We start from the raw sequence: 22,807 nt of genomic DNA, 5'->3' as shown, positions 1-22,807 counted from the left end.
AAACTATTATAATAATTATTTAAGCTTATAAATATTAAAATGGTTTCACTTCTTCCTGTGCTCTTCCAACAAGATGTAGCGAAGAGTATCAGATTGGAGCTCCTACTCATGATTCACTGTTGACCTTGAACAAGTCACTTCCTCTCGGCCTCATTTTTCTTATTCAGGATCTAAAACAATGTTTCAAAAGTAATACATGTTCTAAGATTGTCTCAATGGATGTTGTGGAATGAACAAACTTCAAAATGAGGATATTGGAGCAAATAGATCACCAAGAAACCCTCTAATTTTAATACTTCATGTGATTCATTATCTCTCAAGAGTACCGTGGGGAACACCTGCAATGCCATTGGCTATCAACATTGGGAAACACTACTGCAAAACAGCATGCCGTTTACTTAAAAAGAATATTGACAGTATGTACACAAAATATAACACCTTTTACAGTGGTAATTAATACAGTATTATCTCTGCCAACACTAGACTGAAACAAAGGCCAGAGTAGAATAATAAAAACACGTTTATTTTGTACAAATCGGCTGTGTCCGAGGGACAGAGCTGGGGCAGGGCGCGCCCTCACAGGAGCTGGACGGGGCCCAGCAGCAGCTCGCCCTGGCCCAGCAGGCGACCCCGCTCCAGCCCGCGGCCCCGGTTCTCGGCCTTGACGCGCACGGCCAGGCGGCGCACCTCGTCTTCCGAGAGCCCGTCCAAGCACAAGTCCTGCTCCAAGACCGCCCGGCGTCTCCGCCGGAACACGGCGCCCCGCAGCCGGCGCGTCTGGCCCGGCGGCTGCAGGACGAAGCTGACGTGGCAGCCGACGGGGGCGCGGGGCTCGGCGGCCCCACCGGCCGGGCCCTCGGCGTGGAGCAGCCGGACGCGGAGGCGCCCGCTGTCCCGACTGTACTCGGCGCCCAGGCGCAGGGCGCCGCCGGCGCGGTCCAGAGTCACGGTGCCCTCGGCCTCCAGGCGCTCGGGCCGCGGGTCGGGGGGCGGCGGAGGGGACGTGGCGGGGGCCTGAGCCGGGGACAGGGAGCCGGCGCCGCGCTCGTCGTCGTCGTCGTCCCCGTCCCCGCTGGCGACGGAGCGGGCACTGGCCAGGCCGCTGCTCCTCTGCGCGCAGCGCAGCAGCGGAGAGCGCAGGAGGCGGCTGCCGCGGGGTCGGAGAGTGAGCGTGTCCAGGTGCGGGCGGGAGCCGCCGAGGGCCGCGCAGGAGGCGGCTGCCGCGGGGTCGGAGAGTGAGCGTGTCCAGGTGCGGGCGGGAGCCGCCGAGGGCCGCCGGGGGCACAGCAGGGACTCTTCCCGGGGGCACGAGGGGGGCGTCTCCGACGCCGCCTCCGAAGGTGCGCGCCCGGGGGCGGAGCACGGGCAGGAGCGGGGCGGCCCCCGGGCCCCGGAGGAAGAGCGACTCCCTGCGGCGGGTGTGCGGGCTCTCGAGCAGCGCGCAGAAGCCACAGGCTGTACGTGCCCGGGGCAGGTGAGGCAGCGAGAGCGCAGCCTGCGATCGTGGGTCCCAGTCCGTGCGCCCCGCGCCGTCGCCTGTCCCTGCTTTTTCGCCCCTGTTGTCTTGGATTGCAGCCAGGGTCGGGCAGGGCGCGAGTCGCGGGGGGATGCAGAACTCGGGGATGCGGTCCGGGGTGAGCACGTTTGCGCACCGGGAGGGCCTGAGAGCAGTGGCTCGGCCGGCCTGATCCTGGAAAAGTCGGTTTCTGCCCCGCAGGAGGTGCTCGGGTCCCAAGCGGAGCCGCTCCAGGCACCACATCAGGCAGCAGGTGCCGGTTGCAGAGGAACCTCTGCTGGAGCTGGTCAGCCTGCAATGCACAAGCACACACGGATCGTCATAGTGAGCCCTGCTGGGCGCAGCAATGCCCGTCTCTTCTACTCATTGGGTGCTTCCTCCTGCCTCCCCCAGACCAGGCAAATTGCCCCTCACGCTGCTGTTGCAAATCTTTCAGTGTTTCCCTGACGGTAAAACAATCGTTCTTCTCTCTTCTGTAGTAGTGTACACTTTGGGTTTGTTGCCTTAATCTAGACCTGTCCTCGCTGGCCTCAGGAGGAGATTCTCAAAATGTTTGCCTCGTGCTGTCCTCGGTGCCAAGTGGCACTATGCTTGTGCAATAGTTTCCTGAATCCTTGGATTATTGCACTCAAATCCTCAGAGAGAATTAAAATAATTATTATCCTTTCCAGGATATTCGGCTTGCTCCCCGCTTAAAGTGCAAAGAGCCTCAAACGAGTCCCTGAGGGAGTTAAGCAAGGCTATAGGTCTCTCATAATGTACCTGGGGTCCAGCGTCATATAGGTCTCCGCACCGATCCGCCTGTGGCACCAACCTCTACAGGCATACAGCCTCTGGGAAGATCAAAGCTCGTGTGGCGGAGTTCTGTACAGCTTAAAGGCAGTCGGCTTGAGCCTTTATACCTGGGGCCTGGGACGCCCGCCAGTGGGCTGGCCGGATTGGCACTGATAGGTAACCTGACGACAGGCCTTCCAACTTTCCCTCTGCCACGTGGCTGGATCCGCTTTCTCTCCTCCTTCAGGTAGGGATGTTTCTGTTTACTCACGTGCAAAAAGTCTTTACTATACGGCAGAGTCATTGTGAGGATCGATGGACATAATGAGTGTGAATCACAGAAGCACTCTACACCCACCAATAAGAGGAGATAGAAGTCGAATCTGTCTTATTCTTACTTAATATCCTCCCCCAAATCCAGCCCTTAGTTTGCCCAGCTTTAGAAGTTCCTTACCTACCTTCTGGTTTTCTGTTCTGATTTTAAATCGTTTTTGTTTGTTGATTACAAACCACTCTGGATACAGGGAACCTTATGGGCTGCTGTAAATATTCTGTATCTTGATCTGGGTGGGGTTACTGGGGTGTATCCATATGTAAAAAAAATGATCTAGCATACACTTAAGATTAGATATAAGATTGTGTCTTATACCTCAATTTAAAAAATAACAACCCACTTCTTAAACCTTGTGCGCTGATGTTTTAATTGGGAAAATATACTCCTGCATACAACTGGGCTGTTGGAACCATCCTTTGACGGCACGTTTGTAGGCTGTGCCCACCTGAGACATCCTTTTCCTCTCTTTTGAAAACTGACCTGTGTTCACTTTGTAAGAGACCTGCTTCCAACTGGCTTAGGTTGAAAGAGATCTGAGGCATTTTGTTCAGCGTTTGGGTGTACACTATTTCTGCCTAAGATACCGCCTTGCAAATTAATTGCTTATCCAAATGATGTTCAGTAAATTAAACTGAACTCATGCAAAGGTGATTTTAGGATGGAGCATGTGCATTTTGTTTCCAGGATATATACGTACACAGCCACTGTACTTGATGATTTACATATAGTCTCTGGAATAGTCACATAAACCCTGCAAATTATGATTATTCCTAGTAAGGTATCCAAGTTCACATAATGATGGGAAATGGAAGAAAAATACATACTGATGGGCATAAATGAGTTGTTTTGGGGATTAAACAACTCTAATAAGGTAAAATACTTAGCGCTGTGCTTGGAACATGGTAAGTGCTAAATACATATAAACTGTGATTATTATTATCATTAATAAAAATAGAAGGGAGGGACTTCTCTGGTGGTGCAGTGGTTAAAACTCTGCACTCCCAATGCAGGGGACACGGGTTCGTGCCCTGGTCCAAGAAGATCCCACATGCTGCGGAGCAACTAAGCCCGTGCACCACAACTACTGAGCCTGCGCTCTAGACCCCGCAAGCCACAACTACTGAGCCCACGTGCTTCAACTACTGAAGCCCGCGCACCTAGAGCCCGTGCTCCGCAACAAGAGAAGCCACCGCAATGAGACGCGCACCGCAACGAAGAGAAGCCCCCGCTCCACACAACTAAAGAAAGCCCACGTGCAGCAACGAAGACCCAACACAGCCTAAATAAATAATAAATAAAATAAATAGGAAAAAGAAAAGGAAAGAAAAGAAAATTAAGTCCGAAATCAGTGGTTTTGACTCTAGAATGGCCGCTCACTATGTGACCATGAGCAAGTTACTTAACCTTTCCAAGCCACAATATCAAATGTAAAATTAGGAGGTGGGGACTTTGGGAGGGAATGAGATTAATGACCTTATAAAAGAGACCCAGGAGAGCTCCCTTGCCCCTTCTGATAATAATAGTATCTATCTATCTATAAAATAAGATAATGCAGGTGAAAACTTTAGCATAGAGCCTGATATACACAATGTCAGATAGTTATTGTTACTACAGAAGAGAGCAAATGTTCGTTAGTCCATTTATTCATTCAAAGCAATATTTACTGAATGCCTCCTGGGTTTCAGCCACTGTGCTAGGCAGGTAGGTCCAGGCTGTACAAGATCATATCAACTATGTACATCTGTCAGAGGAGAAATGAAATGATGAGGATGACATATTTGAACTCCATCTGGCTGAGGCAGAAATGAGAAGAGACTATTGCACACTATTTATATATTTAGTCTGGGGGCAGGGTTGATGTGTCCCTGGGTTTGCCATGCCCTTGACTAGCTACTTGTTTGTCTTTATATGAGCTCCACTCCTGGCCAAAATTCTTGGTCCAGTGCCAAATCTGTTGCAGAATGATTACCAAATTATATACTTGAGGGTCACGTGAATGTGTTTTGACTCATCTTTTCTCAGGAGACAAGATGCTGTTAGCTCAGCAAATGAGAGCCCAGAAACCCCTAGGTTAAAATGGTGAGGCTCACAATCTGAGAAGTTGTCTGAGAAGTTGTTAAGCAGAGCTGTGTCGTGAAGGGAGAGATGATTTAGGGGTAAAGAAACATAAACTTTGGAGTTGATCTATCCTAGGTTCAAATGTTATGCAACTTTTTAACTATGGAACTGTGAGCAAGTTAATTAATTTCTTCGAGCTGAAGTTGTATAATGGGGGTTATAATACCTACCACACAAGATTGTTGTGAGGGTTAAAAATGCATGAAATGCCTGGCATACAGTAAGTGTGGCTATCACTTAGCTGTTATTATTATACAGGTCTGCATGGCTAGGAATTAGGTGATTCACACATGGATTCCCTTAAAAACGTTTCTCTTTCTGGCCAAGCCAAGCAGCATTGCTTTGTTTTTATTAATCATTCACCTTCTTTAATAACACTTTGGAAGCATTTTCTATATAAGGTTTCTTGAAACAGCAGAGACATGCCCTCGCATGGCTGGTCCCCTGTGACCACATTAAGCCTTATGTTTTACTTACCTTGGAAGCGTGGGCCATGCAGTACTTGGGAGGATGGTGTAACAGGATGAGGCCCTGAGCCTGGAACACCCAAATCTACTCAGAGGGAGACTGTTATCATAGCTTCATCACAGCTATGGGAACATTCACTGATGGAGCTGAAAAAATTCTGCAAAGTAAGCATAAATAGATCACACACCATCGAGGTCAGAGGTGCTCTTGGAGTAGAAGGATATGGAACCACTTAAAGGAGAACTGCAAAATAATATATAGGAGGTTGGGTGTCAAGGAAAGCAAGAAGAAGAGAGTTTATAACCCAATAAAATACCGGTGTTCTGACTCATCCATCTCATTCAACAGAATTGGAGGGTGGAGTAATGGAAAGTAAACAGATAACGGAGTTGGGACACCTGGAGTTTAGCACTGATAGTCACTAACTTCTTGTGGGACCCTGGCAAGTCACTTAATTCTCTCTCGCAGTCAGTGTCCCCTCCATCAAAGAAGAAGGTTGGATTAACCAAATGATATTTGATTGCCTCTGTCTCTGACATTCTGCAATCCACTCCTGTGCTTTCTCCCAGTTAAACTTCCTAACTTTTCTGAAAACCCATGCTGTCACGCTTATTCTCTAGCTTTCCCCTCCATTTCCTTTTCCCCCCAAATCCCTTTTGCTTTTCTCAGCAAACTCCAGGGCTGGGGAATGGGGTGTGGGTATGAGGTAGTAGTGTGACATTGGAATTTCTTATTTTTCAATTTTTAAGCAAGAGTGTTAATTTTTAAAAAGTGTCCCTAATTTTGACTTTTGTTTTTAACAGGAAGAATATTTTGCTCATTTGTTTTTATTGCTCAGTCCCTCCTTGCAGTTTAGCTTTGCAAACCTTCTCATTGTTCTGAAGCAAGAGCCATAATTACTAGAATGTTCATTTCCTTTAGTTAACCTTTGTATCCAAATTCCTTTTGGTATCTGTGCGTTAGAGTGCTAATGGTGTTTCTTTTTAATTTTATTTTATTTTAGGCTGCGTTGGGTCTTTGTTGCTGAGCACAGGCTTTCTCTAGTTGTGGCGAGCGGGGACTACTCTTCATTGTGGTGCGCAGGCTTCTCAATGCGGTGGCGTCTTGTTGCGGAGTACGGGCTCTAGGCGCGCAGGCTTCGGTAGTTGTGGCTCGTGGGCGCTAGAGTGCAGGCTCAGTAGTTGTGGCACACGGGCTTAGTTGCTCCGCAGCATGTGCGATCTTCCTGGATGAGGGCTCGAACCTCTGTCCCCTGCATTGGCAGGCGAATTCTTAACCACTGAGCCACCAGGGAAGCCCTAATGGTGTTTCTTAACATTGGTTATGGTTTGTTTTGGATTAGGAGTTTTTCAAGAAGTATGGGATATTTGGGGCATTACTCTGTGTACATAATAACCAATCCCTCAAAACATACTTAAAAAGTAAAATATTAAAACTTAAAAGCTTTTTATCTTCTATGGTAATAGCATTATTTGTACTGACAATTTTGAGCTGAATTTTTCCACCATGAGAGTTTCCATTCTGTCATCAACCTTTCAGAGCAAGAAATCACCTAGTGGTGATTTAACTCTACTTATTAAAAGAGAAAAAGTGTCAGGGCTCAGGGAACTGAAGGAAAGAAACACTTGCTGTGTAGTTTTATGTAAATCATTTAATTTAATGTAAATCACTGACTTTAATTTTCCTATAAATGAAGACAATACGACGACCTGCATTACTTGTCTCACAGATCTTTCATGAGGCTTATTTGAAAATGCATGCCTTGGCATAATAATGGCATGATAGCTCATGAGGTATAACTGGAGAAGTATTAATAAGATGGAATAATGCTTATAAAGGCAGGCACATGCATTATTCTTTCAAAAGTGTAAAGTACCATAGAAGTACAAGAGATTAGGGCTTCCCTGGTGGCGCAGTGGTTGAGAGTCCGCCTGCCGATGCAGGGGACACGGGTTCGTGCCCCGGTCCGCGAAGATCCCACATGCCGCGGAGCAGCTGGGCCCGTGAGCCATGGCGGCTGAGCCTGCGCATCCGGAGCCTGTGCTCCGCAATGGGAGAGGCCACGACAGTGAGAGGCCCGCGTACTGCAAAAAAAAAAAAAAGAAGTACAAGAAATTATTACACAAGGATCAGTACTGCCCACTTTTCCCCAGCAGATTACTCCTCTGTGCCATTTGCTTGACTATACTCTTCTGCCCGTGGCATCTTTCATATCATCTTGCTGTGTTATTCATACATCTTTGCATTGTTTACTTTTTATCTTTTTCTGGTGCATGCCTATCCCAACAAGAATATATATATATATTTACAAATACACATATATACACATATACATATATATATATATTTCTGCATTCTCCTCAGTACATAGTTGGTGTGCATGTACAAGGAGAGAGGGGTTGTTGTGGGTAGATTAGAAACAAGTTTGGTACAGGTTGAAGAGGGCTTTCTGAACACTGGAAAGTTATTGGGTCTTTTTGAGCAGGGGACTTACCTGAGCTCACCTGTGCTTTGGGAAATTAGCTGTGGTGACAATGTGAAGATGGATGGAGAAGGGAAAAACTGGAGGCCAGGAGGCCAGTTAGAGGGTGATTGCATGGTTCGGATGAGATATAAAGAGAATTTAGGAAATATGGCCAAAGCAGAATAGCCAGGTTTGGCTGTTAATTGTTTGTGGATGGTGGAGGGAAGTATGACGTGCTTCAAAATATATCCTAGGTATTTTGTCAGGGTGACTAAGCTCGGAAAAACAAACGGTTAAGGTTTTATATTCTGTGTGCTGAAGCGAAGGATGCAGGTGGTTACTGATAGCACCAGTACTGGTTAGTATTGGTTTTTTCTTTTACATCCATTTTACATAATACCAATTGTAGACATTTTGACTTTTTTTCTTTTCCAATGGATTTTGTATTTAAGGAATGATTTTTCTTTTTGAGCCTCTTCGTCCATTCAGGCTGCTATTACAAAATACCATAGAGTGGGTGGTTTAAAAACAATAATTTATTTTTCACAGTTCTGGAGGCTAGGAAGTCCAAGATCAAGGTGCCAGTTGATTCAGTGTCTGGTGAGGGCCCACTTCCTGGTTCATAGATATCTGTCTCCTTGCTGTATCTTCACACGGCCGAAGGGGTGAGGGAGCTCTCTGGGGTCTCTTTTATACGGGTACGAATCCCATGCATGAGGGCTCTGCTTAATTACCTAATGATCTCCCAAAGGCCTCACCTCCTATTACCATGACAACAGGGGTTAGAATTTCAACATATGAATTTTGGGGGTACACAATGTCCATAGAAGGTTGTTTAAGAGCAATTCACACATAGTTTTTCAGACATTATGTGTAGCAAAGCATTTAATAAACTTGTGACTACAAATGATCTTATTATTTCTTAGGTTCATGTCTGTTTACAGTATCTCAACAGTTTTTTGAAACAAATTTTAGAAAAAGAAGTCCTGTTCTCTAAAGAGGATTGGCTTGTCAATGAGCGGCTAAACTTTACTAACGTGAAAGTCCTTGCATTATAAAAGCCCCACTTTCAAAGCTTTGCCACACCAGAAACAGTTCAATGATTGCATGAAAGAGATAAATACACCTACACCTAAAGGAAAAAAAGGAAGTACTACGTCGTTTTATTTCCCTACCGAGGTATGTAACTAAGAAGTGGCTTATGAGTTAACTAAGAGCCACTTAGCAACAGAAGGGAGTAAAAGAACGAGTTAACGAAATGCACATTCAGTTCCCATTCTATCTGCCATCTTATGATGCGGCTCTGTTCCTCCTCCTCCCACTTGTGAATTATTAGTGTGTTTTCAGGAAGCAAAAGTAAGCGGAGAGATGGTGCTAGGCGGAGCTGATATGTAGCAGGAGGGTGCAGCGTCTCCTTTTTTGCCCTCCTGAAGGGGTGGTTACTTAGGAGGCGCTCAGGGTGCACTGGAGGCCTGGGAAGCGCCGGGCACCCATAGGGTCGGCTCCGAGGCCGCAGAGCTGCTTCCCGCGGGAACGATTGAGCCCTGCGGACCCGAGGTCAACAGAAGGCGACAGCAGGGAAGCACAGCGGCCACAGAGATGTCTCCGTGCACAGCAACTCCGGCTTCCCCTTTTCTTTCTCTAACATCCCTTTCCTCTGGGGCAGGCCCCAAACCGGCTCCGCCGCCCACCCTCGGTTGCCCGGGAAGCGGCTACCACGAGGCCGCGAGTCGGCAGCGAGTGCACGCACCTCCCGCTCCCGGCAGCAGCGGCGGCGGCGGTGCGCCTGCGCACAGGCCGAGTCACGCGCGGTGCGGCGCGCCGCGGGGGCGGGTCGGCGCCCGGGGCGGGCTGTCGTTCGCTGCGCTGGTCGCCGCCCTCAGCTGCGCCGGACGGTTACGGGTTCTCCCTCTCCCGCGCCTCAGACCACCATGGTGCTGGAGTCGGTGGTCGCGGACTTGCTGAACCGCTTCCTGGGGGACTATGTGGAGAACCTGAACAAGTCCCAGCTGAAGCTGGGGATCTGGGGCGGTAAGCAAGAGGGCGTGGCCGCGGGCTGTCTGAGGTTGTCGGCGCTGGCCGAGGGGCCCACTCCGCGGGCTGCTCCTTTCCTGGCTCCAGCCCGGGCCGTACTCCCTTCGCCGCCCGCGACTCCGCCTCCGGGGAGGGCGCTGGGCTGGGCCCCCTCCCTGGGCCGCAGGTGCGGGGCGTGGGGAGGTCTGCGCTGGCCTCCGCCGCCACGGGGTGTCCGCCCGGGCTGCCAGGATTCCCAGGTTTCGCGACCCTGAGGTCGAAGCCCTTGCCCCGTCCCACCTGCTCACCCTGGGCGGCCTCTCCCTGCCCTCAGCCTGGCCCCTCTGGCCCCGAAGCATAAAGAACCCCTCCCTGCATCTCGCGTGGAGCGAGGATGGCTGCGTGGCCTCACACGTTCAAAGTGGCACCAAGGAAGAAGAAAAAAGAAATTGTGTTTTGCAGTGATCTTTTTGGCAGTTGATAGCGAGCGGGAGCTGGCTTCTCTTTAAGATTGCAGGGTTTGGGAAAGGATCGGCAGGCAGGGGAGGATCATTACGAAAGACTTGTCGGTAGGGATTCAAACTCATAATACTTCTGAGCTTCTGAGAAAGTGACAGCTTCCCTTAATATTGCTTATTCTCTCAATCGGAAGAGGAATTTCAATTTTGTTTTGGAGCGATAGAGAGAAATTCAGGCCACGAACAGCATCATCATTAGGTGCTGCTTGGTTGCACGCCGAAGAATTTACACCAATGCTTCTACCCTAGGGGTTGTGTATAGAAGTAGATTGTAGTGTGCTTCTCCATTCTTCAAAAAGATTAATTATTTGCACCATTTACATGTTAAGCTTTGGGGACACTGGGGATACCTTTGCATTCTGCAGAAGACTTTTGGGCATTTTGTCAGCTTTGGAGGGAAATCTAAAGAACTACTCAAGTGGATGGAACTGCTTTTAATTCAGTCAACAAGTAGTCCTAGCCCCATCTGTCCTATACAGTAGCCACTATAGGAGCACTTGCAGCCTAGTTAGTTAGTGCAAATTGAGGTGTGCTAGAAGTATAAAGTACACACCGAGTTTTGAAAATACTTAGTAGGAGAAAGAGTGTAATATCTCAACAATTTTTTATGTTGATTACATGGTGAAATAATAATATTTGAATACATTGGGTTAAATAAAATATATCATTAAAATTCATTCCCCCGTTTCTTTTTACTTTTTAAAAAAATCTGATTCCTAAAATTTATAATTACATATATGGACCATACATACATATATATATATATATATATAGAGAGAGAGAGAGAGAGAGAGAGAGAGAGAGAGAGAGAGGGAGAGAGAGAGGGCAATTGTGCTGCCCTGAATTACGGAGGAGCCTGCTTTTAGTAGTTTACTGATCTTTTTATTGGTTCTGTGTGATTTGCCCAGCAATAACATACTTTATTTACATGCCCTCCCCTCACACTTAGTGCAAGAGAAAGAGAAGTAAAGGAGACATTTAAGGAATTAAATGGCCAGTGCCTTCTGCAGGGATCAAGTGTTTCTTCAGGCTACTGTCTAATAATAACAAATTATTTCTTGTAGTTTGTAAACACTATTTGAAATCTGAAAAGGCTCTGGGCTAGCATTTAGGAAAAACCTGGGTTTGAGGTTGGTGTGTTCGACAATCCATTTACCTCACTGGGCCTTAATTTCTTCATCTTAATTTCACCTTTAATAGAAAAAAAATACCAGAAAATATAATATTCCTATGTAATCACTAAGAATTGCTTACCCAAGTTAAAACGTTTTGCCCTATTTATCTCAGATTTTTAAAAATTAAAGTTTATGGATACATTCGAAGATTCCTTCCCTCCCATATCTTATTTTCCTTTTTCTTTTTCTTTAAGATTTAGGGGTTGGACTAGGTAACACCTAAGGGTCCTTCCAGTGCCAATACTCTGTGATTCTAATTATAAACATACTGTGAAATTGTGAAGTATACTGCCTGAGGCTTTTGAATTTTTTCATGTTAGAAATTAAAATGCCATAATAATAATTTTACATCATTCTTCCCCTCTTTTTTGGTGAAGTGTAGGAAAGGAAACTTTCTTTTCTTACAATTTATTTTGTTTTTTTACAATAAGGTATTCTGCCCATGGCCAACATCAACTTTATAACAGGCCAGAGCAAATAAACCCATTTCTTTTAGGAAATGCCTCCAGTGGAAGTCCAATCAGGTTTATTAGCCCATAGCTGTGCGTCTGTAAAGTTTTGCTGCCTTTTATTTTTGTGATAGTCATAAAGGAGGGAATAAGTCATGAGCTTTTATAGTTATTGCTCAAATATTTTCTTTGTAACCCTAATTCCCTCATTAAAATAGAAAGGCAAAATGTGAGTTGACTATTTCTTTTTTTTTTTTTTTTTTTTGTACGCGGGCCTCTCACCGTTGTGGCCTCTCCCGCCGCGGAGAGCAGGCTCAGCGGCCATGGCTCACGGGCCTAGCCGCTCCGCGGCATGTGGGATCTTCCTGGACCGGGGCACGAACCCGTGTCCCCCGCATCGGCAGGCGGACTCTCAACCACTGTGCCACCAGAGAAGCCCCGAGTTGACTATTTCTGTGTTTTGAAGAAATTTATCTTAAACTTTTTATAGTAAACAAGTGGGATTATTAAGTTATTTAAGAAAACAGCTGATATTTGTGACATCTATGACGGTGACAAGTTTTATAAAGAATTTAAAATTTTATATGACCTTACTTGAAAACTATTTGCTTTAGCAGATAAGGTTTATGATTCATAGAGTTTGGCTTTTTCAGGTTTTTTTTCTTGTTAAATTTTCATATCTTGAGGAGGGGAATAATTCAACCTGCAAAAATTTCACACAGCTGATCTTACTATTCTTTCCAAACAAGGGATAAATGGATACTTTTTTGCCTAGCCTATGACAGTGGTTTTCAAGCAGGAATGAGTTTGCCCCTAAGAGGGTATTTGGTTATGTCTGAGACACTTTTGATTGTCACGTAGTGGGGAGAGGTGTGCTTGTGGTATCTGGTGGGCGAACTCCTGAATGCTGTTACATTCTACAGTGCACAGGACAGCTCCCCACAGAAAGGAATTACCAGCCCAAAATGTTTGTTGAGAAACCCTAGTCGAAGGGGAATATTGAGATTGTATTCTGCATTTATAGGAGACCTTCTGGTGCTGAACAGGTTGTAGTAGGAAGTAAAAAAGGACTTAGAGGAATTATATGCTTCATGAAATTTATAACTTAAGAGAGAAACAGAAGTCTTAAGAAGTGACTTGGTATCATGTCAGTAAAAATGCATAGTCTTTGCTTGGATGATATCAGGAAGTTTTAGAAATCAAAATGTGTTGACATAAGTTGAAAAACGTGCTGTGCATATATTCATATATATATATAGGCATTCACAATGAAATCCACAATAAACAAAAAATTACAGAGTGAGAAGGATGGGGCAAATTATTGGAATGTCTAGAATCAGGAAGTATACTGTCGATATTGCCTTAAATTGGAGAAGAAAAATAAAGAAAACTTTATCATTTTTCTTGTTTTTATTCTTTTAAAGATTTTTTTTAATGCCAAGAAATTCCTATGTATTTTTATTTATTTTTTTTATTTGCGGTACGCAGGCCTCTCACTGTTGTGGCCTCTCCCATTGCGGAGCACAGGCTGTGGACTCGCAGGCTCAGCGGCCATGGCTCACGGGCCCAGCCGCTCCGCGGCATGTGGGATCTTCCCGGACCGGGGCACGAACCCGTGTCCCCTGCATCGGCAGGCGGACTCTCAACCTCTGTGCCACCAGGGAAGCCCTCCTATGTATTTTTAAAAGTGATTTAAGCATAATGATTTTTTAAAAATTCTTGCTGTTGTAGAAAAATGAAAAATTATTTACTAGCTGTGGGACATGGGAGAAAAATTTTAATTCTTTAAGCCTCAGTTTCCTTATCCCCCTTTTAAAATGGGGAAATAACATTCTGTGTTTGTAAAATAAGTCATGTGAAAATTCTTTGTAATTATAATTGTTAAATGGTTAATACTGACAGGAGTAGTGACGATACACAAACCTAGCCAAGTGATGGAAACCAGCCTGCTTGTTTTATTTTACAGGCATACCTTGGAGATTTTGTGGGTTTGGTTCCAGACCACTGCAATAAAGTGAATATCAAAATAAAAAAAGTCACATGAATTTTCTGGTTTCCTAGTGCATATTAAAGTTAATGTTTATACTGTACTATAGTCTCTTTAGTGTACAAGAGCATTATGTCTAAAAATATGTACATACCTAATTAAAAAATACTTTATTGCTAAAAAATGCTAACCATCATCTGAGGCTTTGATGAGTTGTGATCTTTTTGCAATAGGAACATCAAAGATCACTGATCACCATAACAAATATAATAATAATGAAAAAGTTTGAAATATTGCAAGAATTACCAAAATGTGACACAGATACGTGAAGTGAGCAATTGCTGTTGGAAAAATGGCACCAATAGACTTGCTTGACAGGGTTGCCACAAACCTTTAATTTGTAAAAAACAGTACGTGTGAAGCTCAGTGAAGTGCAGTAAAATGAGGCATGCCTGTATTTTCCTAAGTATATTTCTTCCAGGGTTTTCACATTCTGCAGTGTGATAATTTTGTGTAGAGTTAACACCACGTGTCTAAACACCACATATCTAAAAATATCTTATTTTCCAAAATTTGTTCTTTAAAGAAAAAAAAAACTATTTGCATACGAGTTTACACTTACAGTACTTGTACTATCTGCCAGTTATTTTGTCAGTCAGATTTTCAGAGGTTCAGAAAAATGCCTGGTGGGCATGTTGCTGCCTATGCAGGTCAGAAGGTTTATCTAGATTTTTGTTCTCCACAGACTGGTACCAGGAGATAAATTGCACAGCTCTTAGCTATTTTTGGAGTGTCCAGGATTTAATTGTTTTAAGAGTAACATATATTTGAAAAGGTATGTTGAAACATCAGATCTTTTGCAATTCAGTTTAAGTAGGATTGTTGCAATGTAGAACCTTTGTCAGTTTGATTTTTCAAAGTCATTTACTGTGAAAAGTCATCAGAAGATGTCCGTTCAGAATTCTGCTGCTCTCACTTCCATTTGACAGGTAGAATATACATAGAGGCTGTGATGTGTTGGGTGCAAGAGTTGCCTATGGTGACCTGCTGCCCACCAGTAGGATTAGGAGCCAGGTGGAGTGCCTTCAGAGTTTGTAGCTCTGCAAACCAGGCTGAGCCCATGCTTATTACCCTATTGTCCTACACTCCACCCCTGACACTTCTCCATCAGCTGCCAGATGTTGTCGGAGCAACAGGATAAGGAAGGAGGAAACCTGGGATCTAATTACGTATCCAGTACTGCCTGGTTCATTGGCTTTTGGCAGTCACTGACCAGTGACCACTAGCTTCTTATCTGTAAATGAGGTGAGACAAGGTCATTTCTTCTCGCTTTGAACTTCTGTGACTTGAATAAGGCCAGAGCAGCGTGAGCTCCTTCATTAAGTTGTAGTGCCACTTGCTCTGCATTCATGGTGAGAAATGGTAGTCAGATCATGTTTCTTTCCTTTCTGTTCTTCACTCGGTACCAGTGAGCAGAGAGCCACAGTCATGAAATACGACAAGAAAAATAAAGTTTCAGCCTCATGCTGATTATTTGAGAATCCAAATGTATATATATAGTCTTAACAGGTAGTCAAAGGGCAGCTTGAGAATGCAAGAAAAAACAGGCCTCTTTGCTTCTTTTTACCTTGATCCATAAAACATAGCAGTATCTAAGTGTTTCTAAACCTGTTGAGGAATTTTTTTTTATTCCTTTCCACCCAGCCAGCACTTGGTGTAGTGAAAGCCACATTTCTTATTAGCTTGTCCTATAGTATGTAAAATGAACAACAAAAAGTTCAGTATTATAATGTACTTAGGCTTAGTTATCATTATTTAAAACAACACTTTAAAATTTTATTGAAAACAACTTTCCACATACTTGAATAGTATCATAAATGAAAACTTCACCTCTTTTCTACAAATAGAGCTGGAGGGTTACTTGGGTAACCATTCTGCTAGGAGGCTCTGCCATACTACTCATTCTTATGAAAGCCCTGAAATGTACTTGAAAAGGAGAAAGTTCAGTGGTGACATGGCAGCTTTCCACCTTTCTTTGCCAAAACTTCCTGTTTCAATAGGGAAATGGAAGAGTGAGAGTCAGTTGTTTCTTCTCCTTCCCTTAGCTTCCCCTCCCAAGATAAAGTTACTGTGAACTACTATTAAAATGAGTCTGGATGGGTTAATTTGGGTTAAATATTGAGTGATCCAAAAGGTTTGTTCGTTTTTTTCTGTAAGATGGCTCTAGTAGCACTTAGTTCTTTAAATTCATTCGAAAACATTTTGTTAGATTGTATGTGACAGCTCTCACATCAGCATGCATTTAAAAAAAGAGTTTTCAAAATTGGTGAATTTTTGTGTAGCCGTTTTAATATTGAAGATGGAAGAAAAAAGCAGCATTTTCGGCATATTATGCTTTATTATTTCAAGAAAGGTAAAAACGAAACTGAAATGCACAAGAAGTTGTGCAGTGTATGGAGAAGGTGCTGTGACTGATCGAACGTGTCAAAAGTGGTGTGCGAAGTTTTGTTCTGGAGATTTCTCCCTGGACGATGCTCCATAGTCTGGTAGACCAGTTGAAGTTGATAGCGATCAAATCGAAACAATAATTGAGAACGTCCAACGTTATACTGCACAGGAGATAGCCAACATACTCAGAATATCCAAATCAAGCGTTGAAAATCATTTACACCAGCTTGGTTATGTGAATCGCTTTGATATTTGGGTTCCACCTAAGTTAAGTGAAAAAAACCTTCCTGACCATATTTCTGTGTGCGATTCTCTTCTGAAACGTAATGAAAACGTTCCGTTTTTAAAACAAATTGTGACGTGCGATGAAAAGTGGATACTGTATAGTAATATGGAACTGAAGAGATCGTGGGGCAAGCGAAATGAACCACCACCAACCACACCAGAGGCCGGTCTTTGTCCAAAGAAGGTGATGTTGTGTAATGGTGGGATTGGAAGAAGTCCTCTATTATGAGCTCCTTCTGGAAAACCAAACGGTTAATTTCAACACGTATTGCTCCCAATTAGACCAACTGAAAGCAGCACTCGACAAAAAGCGTCCAGAATTAGTTAACAGAAAAAGCATAATCTTCCATCAGGATAACCATTTACTACATTGACACAGTAGTCTTAGGCCAGTCACTTAAGCTCTCCAAGCCCCAGTTTCTTTCCGTGTCCTGCCTCCTTCACCAGGAGGCTGTGAGGATCAAGTAATGTAATAGCTCTGAAAGTGTTTTCTAAAATAGAAAGGTTTATGTTCTTATTGTATTCATTCCTATTTCAGTACAATATGCATTCTAATTAATTGAGTCAAGACTTATTGAGTACCTACTATGAGGAGAATCAATAAGGAGTTTATGATCAGGTTGGGGATTTAAATAGTTAAGTGTTAAGTGCCATAAGACAGGTGTAGTGAAACGTCTGTGAAAGTTCAGATAGGTTATTTCTGACTGGAGGTATTTAACATCAGCACTATATTTCTTGCATTTATTTTGTAGGTCATTTTGTGTTTTAAAAGCCATTCTTCGACTGAGGTGGGCTTGTTCCAAATTATGCCAGTACCATTTGATTCTTATTCATAAATATACTAACCTTGTTATTTTCTGTAATTTAGCAACCATTTCTTTTTCTATTGAACTTTTCTGAGATGGCTCCAACTCTGCTTGCCTTGGTTTTATTTGCTAATTTAATGGATTTACTTTCATTCCCCTCTTCTGGTTCATTTGTAAAGATTATTAGATAAATTTTGATCCAGGATTTACTTTTGTAAGATACTTCTTAAAATATCCTGCAAGATTAGCTTTGAAACTGTATATGTGACTCTAGTCAGATATGCTCATCCAAAATGTTTCTGTTTATTTATGAGTATCATACAGGGTTAAAAATTAGAAATTTTGTCTTCTGAAGCCAGACTACACTTATTGCTTGCTGTCATCCTTTAGGGTTGCCAATCCATCATAGAAGGAAATCATTTCACAGAATTTCTCTACTTGTCTCTCACCTTGGTTTCTTTAGAAATTCATGGGATTAGGGACACTTGATTGTGGGATTGGCGTTAGTGCCTTCCTTGCTGGCAGAGTTAAGTCTATCCATCTCCAATGATTAGTCATTCTCCCCTCGCCTTTTTTGTTTTGGTTATTGTTAAAAGATTAGACACATATTTACCCTTCCTCTAGGTTTTCAGGAACTTCCTATGGCCTCTGTGTGTTCTTAGCCCAGGGTGATCTGATTACAGTTATTCAAGTTATTTGCATGTGTATAGAATTATGTTATCTTGAATAGAAATGGAAAGCTAAATCTTAACTTTTTCCTTAGTATTGAGTTAAATATAAGATGGTTGATATTTAGGAGGGAGTCTGCTTTCTGTATCTGCAGGAAAGCATGCATTTTAGTGGAAGAGTACTTCTTAGCACAGTGCCTTACTTAGATAAGGCATGCATCTACTGGTTGAATGAATGAATGCACTTTTACCCTGGTGCAGAAATACACTGCTGTTCCTCCCCTTTTCTTTGTGTTAGGACTAGTGGCTCCTCCTTCAGTGCAAATAATTTATAGACTGTATCATTCTTATTTCATTGTTATATTTACTGTTTGTTAGGTAACATTCACATTTTTCAGAGAGGAAGTATGCATTTGTTTGCTGGACTCTAAGTAGTAGAAATAGATCTTTTTTATGTGTCTGTAGAGACGGTAAATAGTAAATATAGAAAGAATTTGTATAAAATATATTGAGGTCATATTGACATTAGAATTTACCTTGTTTTGTTCCCCATTTCATATTACAATTTGTATAATAGTTTTTAACATTAAAGTAATACATGTTTATTGTAAAAACTAGAAAATACTGAAGAACATTAATAAAAAATCCTTAATTCTACCTCCTAGCAATAATTGCCATTACCGTTTTTTATCTGCCTTTCTAAATATACTTGTTTAGCTCTGTTAGCCATATTGGTAGTTTTCAGTATTTCACATGTTAAATACCATCTATTACTTCATTAAAGAGTGAGAGTGTCACTGCAGTAGAAAGTGTGCTTTTTATGAGGGCGCTTATTATGTTAGTGCCTTAATAATTATTAGAAAATGCCTCATATCTACTGCAGGTTACTTGTGAGCACTCCTGGTGACCCTTGACCCACTAGTTGAAAATTAATGGGTAGGACAATCAAAATTCATGAGCAAGTTTACAAGTCTCCATATGGTCTTAGATCGTGTTAAATTGGTTTGGATTCCTTCAAATATGCACTAGCTTCTGTGCAGATCAATTCTTTTGGCCTGAGTAGAATTCCCACTTGTAATTTTTTGTAATTCGCCATCCGACAGAATTAAACCCAGGAATATTTTTCCACTTTATATAATTTTTATACATATAATGCGTTTTAAGGATTTTTTCCCAATTCTCGAACATGTCAGTTTTCCATGACTACTGTATTATCCCTATATTTGATCAGTGATGACATCTTGTCAGTTCTGCCTCCAGAGTAACTTGTTGTTGGTGTTGTTGTATTGGTTTTTATTTTTACTTCTTTTTTTAAAAAAATTATTTATTTTTTTTATACCACAGGTTCTTATTAGTTATCTATTTTATACATACTAGTGTATATATGTCAATCCCAATCTCCCAGTTCCTCCCACCACCACCACCACCTTGGGGTCTGTACGTTTGTTCTCTACATCTGTGTCTCTATTTCTGCCTTGTAAACTGGTTCATCTGTACCATTTTTCTAGATTCCACATATATGTGTTAGTATACGATATTTGTTTTTCTCTTTCTGACTTACTTCACTCTGTTTGACAGTCTCTAGATCCATCCACGTCTCAACAAATGACCCAGTTTCGTTCCTTTTAATGGCTCAGTAATATTCCATTGTATATATGTACCACATTTTCTTTATCCATTCGTCTGTCGATGGGCATTTAGGTTGCTTCCATGTCCTAGCTATTGTAAATAGTGCTGCAATGAACGTTGGGGTGCATGTATCCTTTCGAATTATGGTTTTCCCTGGTATATGCCCAGGAGGGGGATTGCTGGACCATATGGTAGCTCTGTTTTTAGTTTTTAAAGGAACCTCCATACTGTTCTCCATAGTGGCTGTATCAATTTACATTCCCACCAATGGGATAAAAGGGTTCCCTTTTTTCCACTGCCTCTCCAGCATTTGTTGTTTGTAGACTTTTTGATGATGGCCATTCTGACCGTGTGAGGTGATACCTCATTGTAGTTTTGATTTGCATTTCTCTAATAATTGGTGATGTTGAGCGCTTTTCATATGCCTCTTGGCCATCTGTATGTCTTCTTTGGAGAAATGTCTGTTTAGGTCTTCTGCCCATTTTTTGATTGGGTGGTTTGTTTTTTTAATATTGAACTGCATGAGCTGTGTATATATTTTGGAGATTAATCCATTGTCGATTCATTTGCAAATATTTTTTCCCATTCTGAGGGTTGCTTTTTCTGTTGTTTATAGTTTCCTTTGCTGTGAAAAAGCTTTTAAGTTTCATTAGGTCCCATTTGTTTATTTTTATTTCCATTACTCTAGGAGGTGGATCAAAAAAGATCTTGCTGTGATTTATGTCAAAGAGTGTTCTTCCTATGTTTTCCTGTAAGGGTTTTATAGTGTCCGGTCTTACATTTAGGTCTGTAATCCATTTTGAGTTTATTTTAGGGAGTGTTCCAATTTCATTCAATCACATGTAGCTGTCCAGTTTTCCCAGCACCACTTATTGAAGAGACTGTCTTTTCTCCATTGTATATCCTTGCCGCCTTTATCCATTGTATATCCTTGCCACCTTTATCATAGATTAGTTGACCATAGGTGTGTGGGATTATCTCTGGGCTTTCTCTCATGTTCCATGGATCTATATTTCTGTTTTTGTGCCAGTACCATATTGTCTTGATTACTGTAGCTTTGTAGTATAGTCTGAAGTCAGGGAGTCTGAGTCTTCCAGCTCTGTTTTTTACCCTCCAGATTGCTTTGGCTATTCGGGCTCTTTTGTGTCTCCATACAAATTTAAGATTTTTTGTTCTAGTTCTATAGAAAATGCCATTGGTAATTTGATAGGGGTTGCATTAAATCTGTAGATTGCTTGGGGTCATATAGTCATTTTCACAATATTGATTCTTCCAATCCAAGAACATGGTATATCTCTCCATCTGTTTGTGTCATCTTTGATTTCTTTCATCAGTTTCTTAGAGTTTTCTGAGTATAGGTCTTTTACCTCCTTAGGTAGATTTATTCCTAGGTATTTTATTTTTTTGTTGAAGTGGTGAATAGGATTGTTTCCTTAATTTCTCTTTCTGATATTTTGTTGTTAGTGTATAGGCATGCAAGAGATTTCTATGCATTAATTTTTTATCCAGCAACTTTACCAAATTCATTGATTAGCTCTAGTAGTTTTCTGGTGGCATCTTTAGGATTATCCATGTATAGTATCATGTCATCTGCAAACAGTGACGGTTTTACTTCTTCTTTTCTGATTTGGATTCCTTTTATTTCTTTTTCTTCTCTGATTGCTGTGGCTAGGACTGCCAAAACTATGCTGAATAATAGTGGCGAGAGTGGACATCCTTGTCTTGTTCCTGATCTTAGAGGAAATGCTTTCAGTTTTTCACAATTGAGAATGATGTTTGCTGTGGGCTTGTCATATATGGCCTTTATTACGTTGAGGTAGGTTCTCTCTATGCCCACTTTCTGGAGAGTTTTTATCATAAATGGGTGTTGAATTTTGTCAGAAGCTTTTTCTGCATCTATTGAGATGATCATATAGTTTTTACTCCTTCAGTTTGTTAATATGGTGTATCACATTGATTGATTTGCATATATTGAAGAATCCTTGCATCCCTGGGATAAATCCCACTTGATCATGGTGTATGATCCTTTTTTTTTGCGGTACGCGGGCCTCTCACTCTTGTGGCCTCTCCCGTTGCAGATCACAGGCTCCGGATGCTCAGGCTCAGTGGCCATGGCTCACGGGCCCAGCCGCTCCATGGCATGTGGGATATTCCCGGACCGAGGCACGAACCCGTGTCCCCTGCATCGGCAGGCGGACTCTCAACCACTGCGCCACCAGGGAAGCCCTATGATCCTTTTAATGTGTTGTTGGATTCTGTTTGCCAGTATTTTGTTGGGAATTTTTGTATCTATATTCATCAGTGATATTGGTCTGTAGTTTTCTTTTTTTGTAGTATCTTTGTCTGGTTTTGGTATCAGGGTGATGGTGACCTCGTAGAATGAGTTTGGGAGTGTTCCTTCCTCTGCAATGTTTTGGAAGGGTTTGAGAAGGATGGGTGTTACTCTTCTCTAAATGTTTGATAGAATTCACCTGTGAAGCCATCTGGTCCTGGACTTTTGTTTGTTGGAAGATTTTTAATCACAGTTTCAATTTCATTACTTTTGATTGGTCTGTTCATATTTTCTGTTTCTTCCTGGTTCAGTCTTGGAAGGTTATACCTTCCTAAGAATTTGTCCATTTCTTCCAGGTTGTCCATTTTATTGGCATAGAGTTGCTTGTAGTAGTCTCTTATGACACTGTATTTCTGTAGTGTTCTTTGTAACTTCTTTTTCATTTCTAATTTTATTGATTTGAGTCCTCTCCCTCTTTTTCTTGATGAGTCTGGTAAAAGGTTTATCAATTTTGTTTATCTACTCACAGAACCAGCTTTTCGTTTTATTGATCTTTGTTATTGTTTTCTTTGTTTCTATTTCATTTATTTCTGCTCTGATCTTTATGATTTCTTTCCTTCTGATAATTTTGGGTTTTTATTATTCTTCTTTCTCTCGTTCCTTTAGGTGTAAGATTAGATTGTTTGAGATTTTTGTTGTTTCTTGAGGTAGGATTTTATTACTATAAACTTCCCTCTTAGAACTTCTTTTGCTGCATTCCATATGTTTTGGATTGTCGTGTTTTCATTGTAATTTGTCTCTAGGTGTTTTTTGATTTCCTCTTTGATTTCTTCAGTGATCTCATGGTTACTTAGTAATGTATTGTTTAGCGTCCATGTGTTTG

General features: G+C 42.3%; 2 protein-coding genes across 3 annotated transcripts in view; one reads left to right on the top strand and one right to left on the bottom strand.

The window, feature by feature from the left end:
* Positions 1-502: 502 nt before the first annotated feature.
* On the bottom strand, positions 503-2,374 carry LOC137231708 (C2 calcium-dependent domain-containing protein 4A-like). The gene is made up of 3 exons (XM_067752302.1): positions 2,279-2,374; positions 1,200-1,808; positions 503-1,135 (listed from the first exon to the last, which is right to left on the bottom strand). The coding sequence occupies exons 1-3, from the start codon at positions 2,293-2,295 to the stop codon at positions 577-579; spliced, it is 1,185 nt and encodes a 394-aa protein (XP_067608403.1). The 5' UTR covers positions 2,296-2,374; the 3' UTR covers positions 503-576.
* Positions 2,375-9,524: 7,150 nt separating this feature from the next.
* VPS13C (vacuolar protein sorting 13 homolog C) overlaps positions 9,525-22,807 on the top strand; it is a 174,509-nt gene continuing 161,226 nt past the window's right edge. Inside the window, exon 1 of one of the 2 annotated variants that reach the window (XM_067749172.1) lies at positions 9,525-9,705. In XM_067749172.1, coding sequence (XP_067605273.1) covers positions 9,606-9,705 — 100 coding nt within the window. In that variant the 5' untranslated portion in view covers positions 9,525-9,605. The remainder of the gene's footprint in view (positions 9,706-22,807) is intronic. The other variant, XM_067749163.1, reaches the window with a different exon arrangement.

Source organism: Pseudorca crassidens, chromosome 1 (genome assembly GCF_039906515.1).
Source record: "Pseudorca crassidens isolate mPseCra1 chromosome 1, mPseCra1.hap1, whole genome shotgun sequence".
NCBI lineage: Eukaryota > Metazoa > Chordata > Mammalia > Artiodactyla > Delphinidae > Pseudorca > Pseudorca crassidens.
Note: the sequence above shows the minus strand (reverse complement) of the source record. Positions and strands in the feature narration are given on the sequence as shown.

What these genes read in the sequence shown, in the direction of transcription:
- LOC137231708 (XM_067752302.1), bottom strand. An exon ending in AGCCGCCTCCTGCGCGGCCC is followed by an intron (nt 1,136 to 1,199) that starts TCGGCGGCTCCC and finishes CCGCCTCCTGCG; the next exon opens with CTCTCCGCTGCTGCGCTGCG.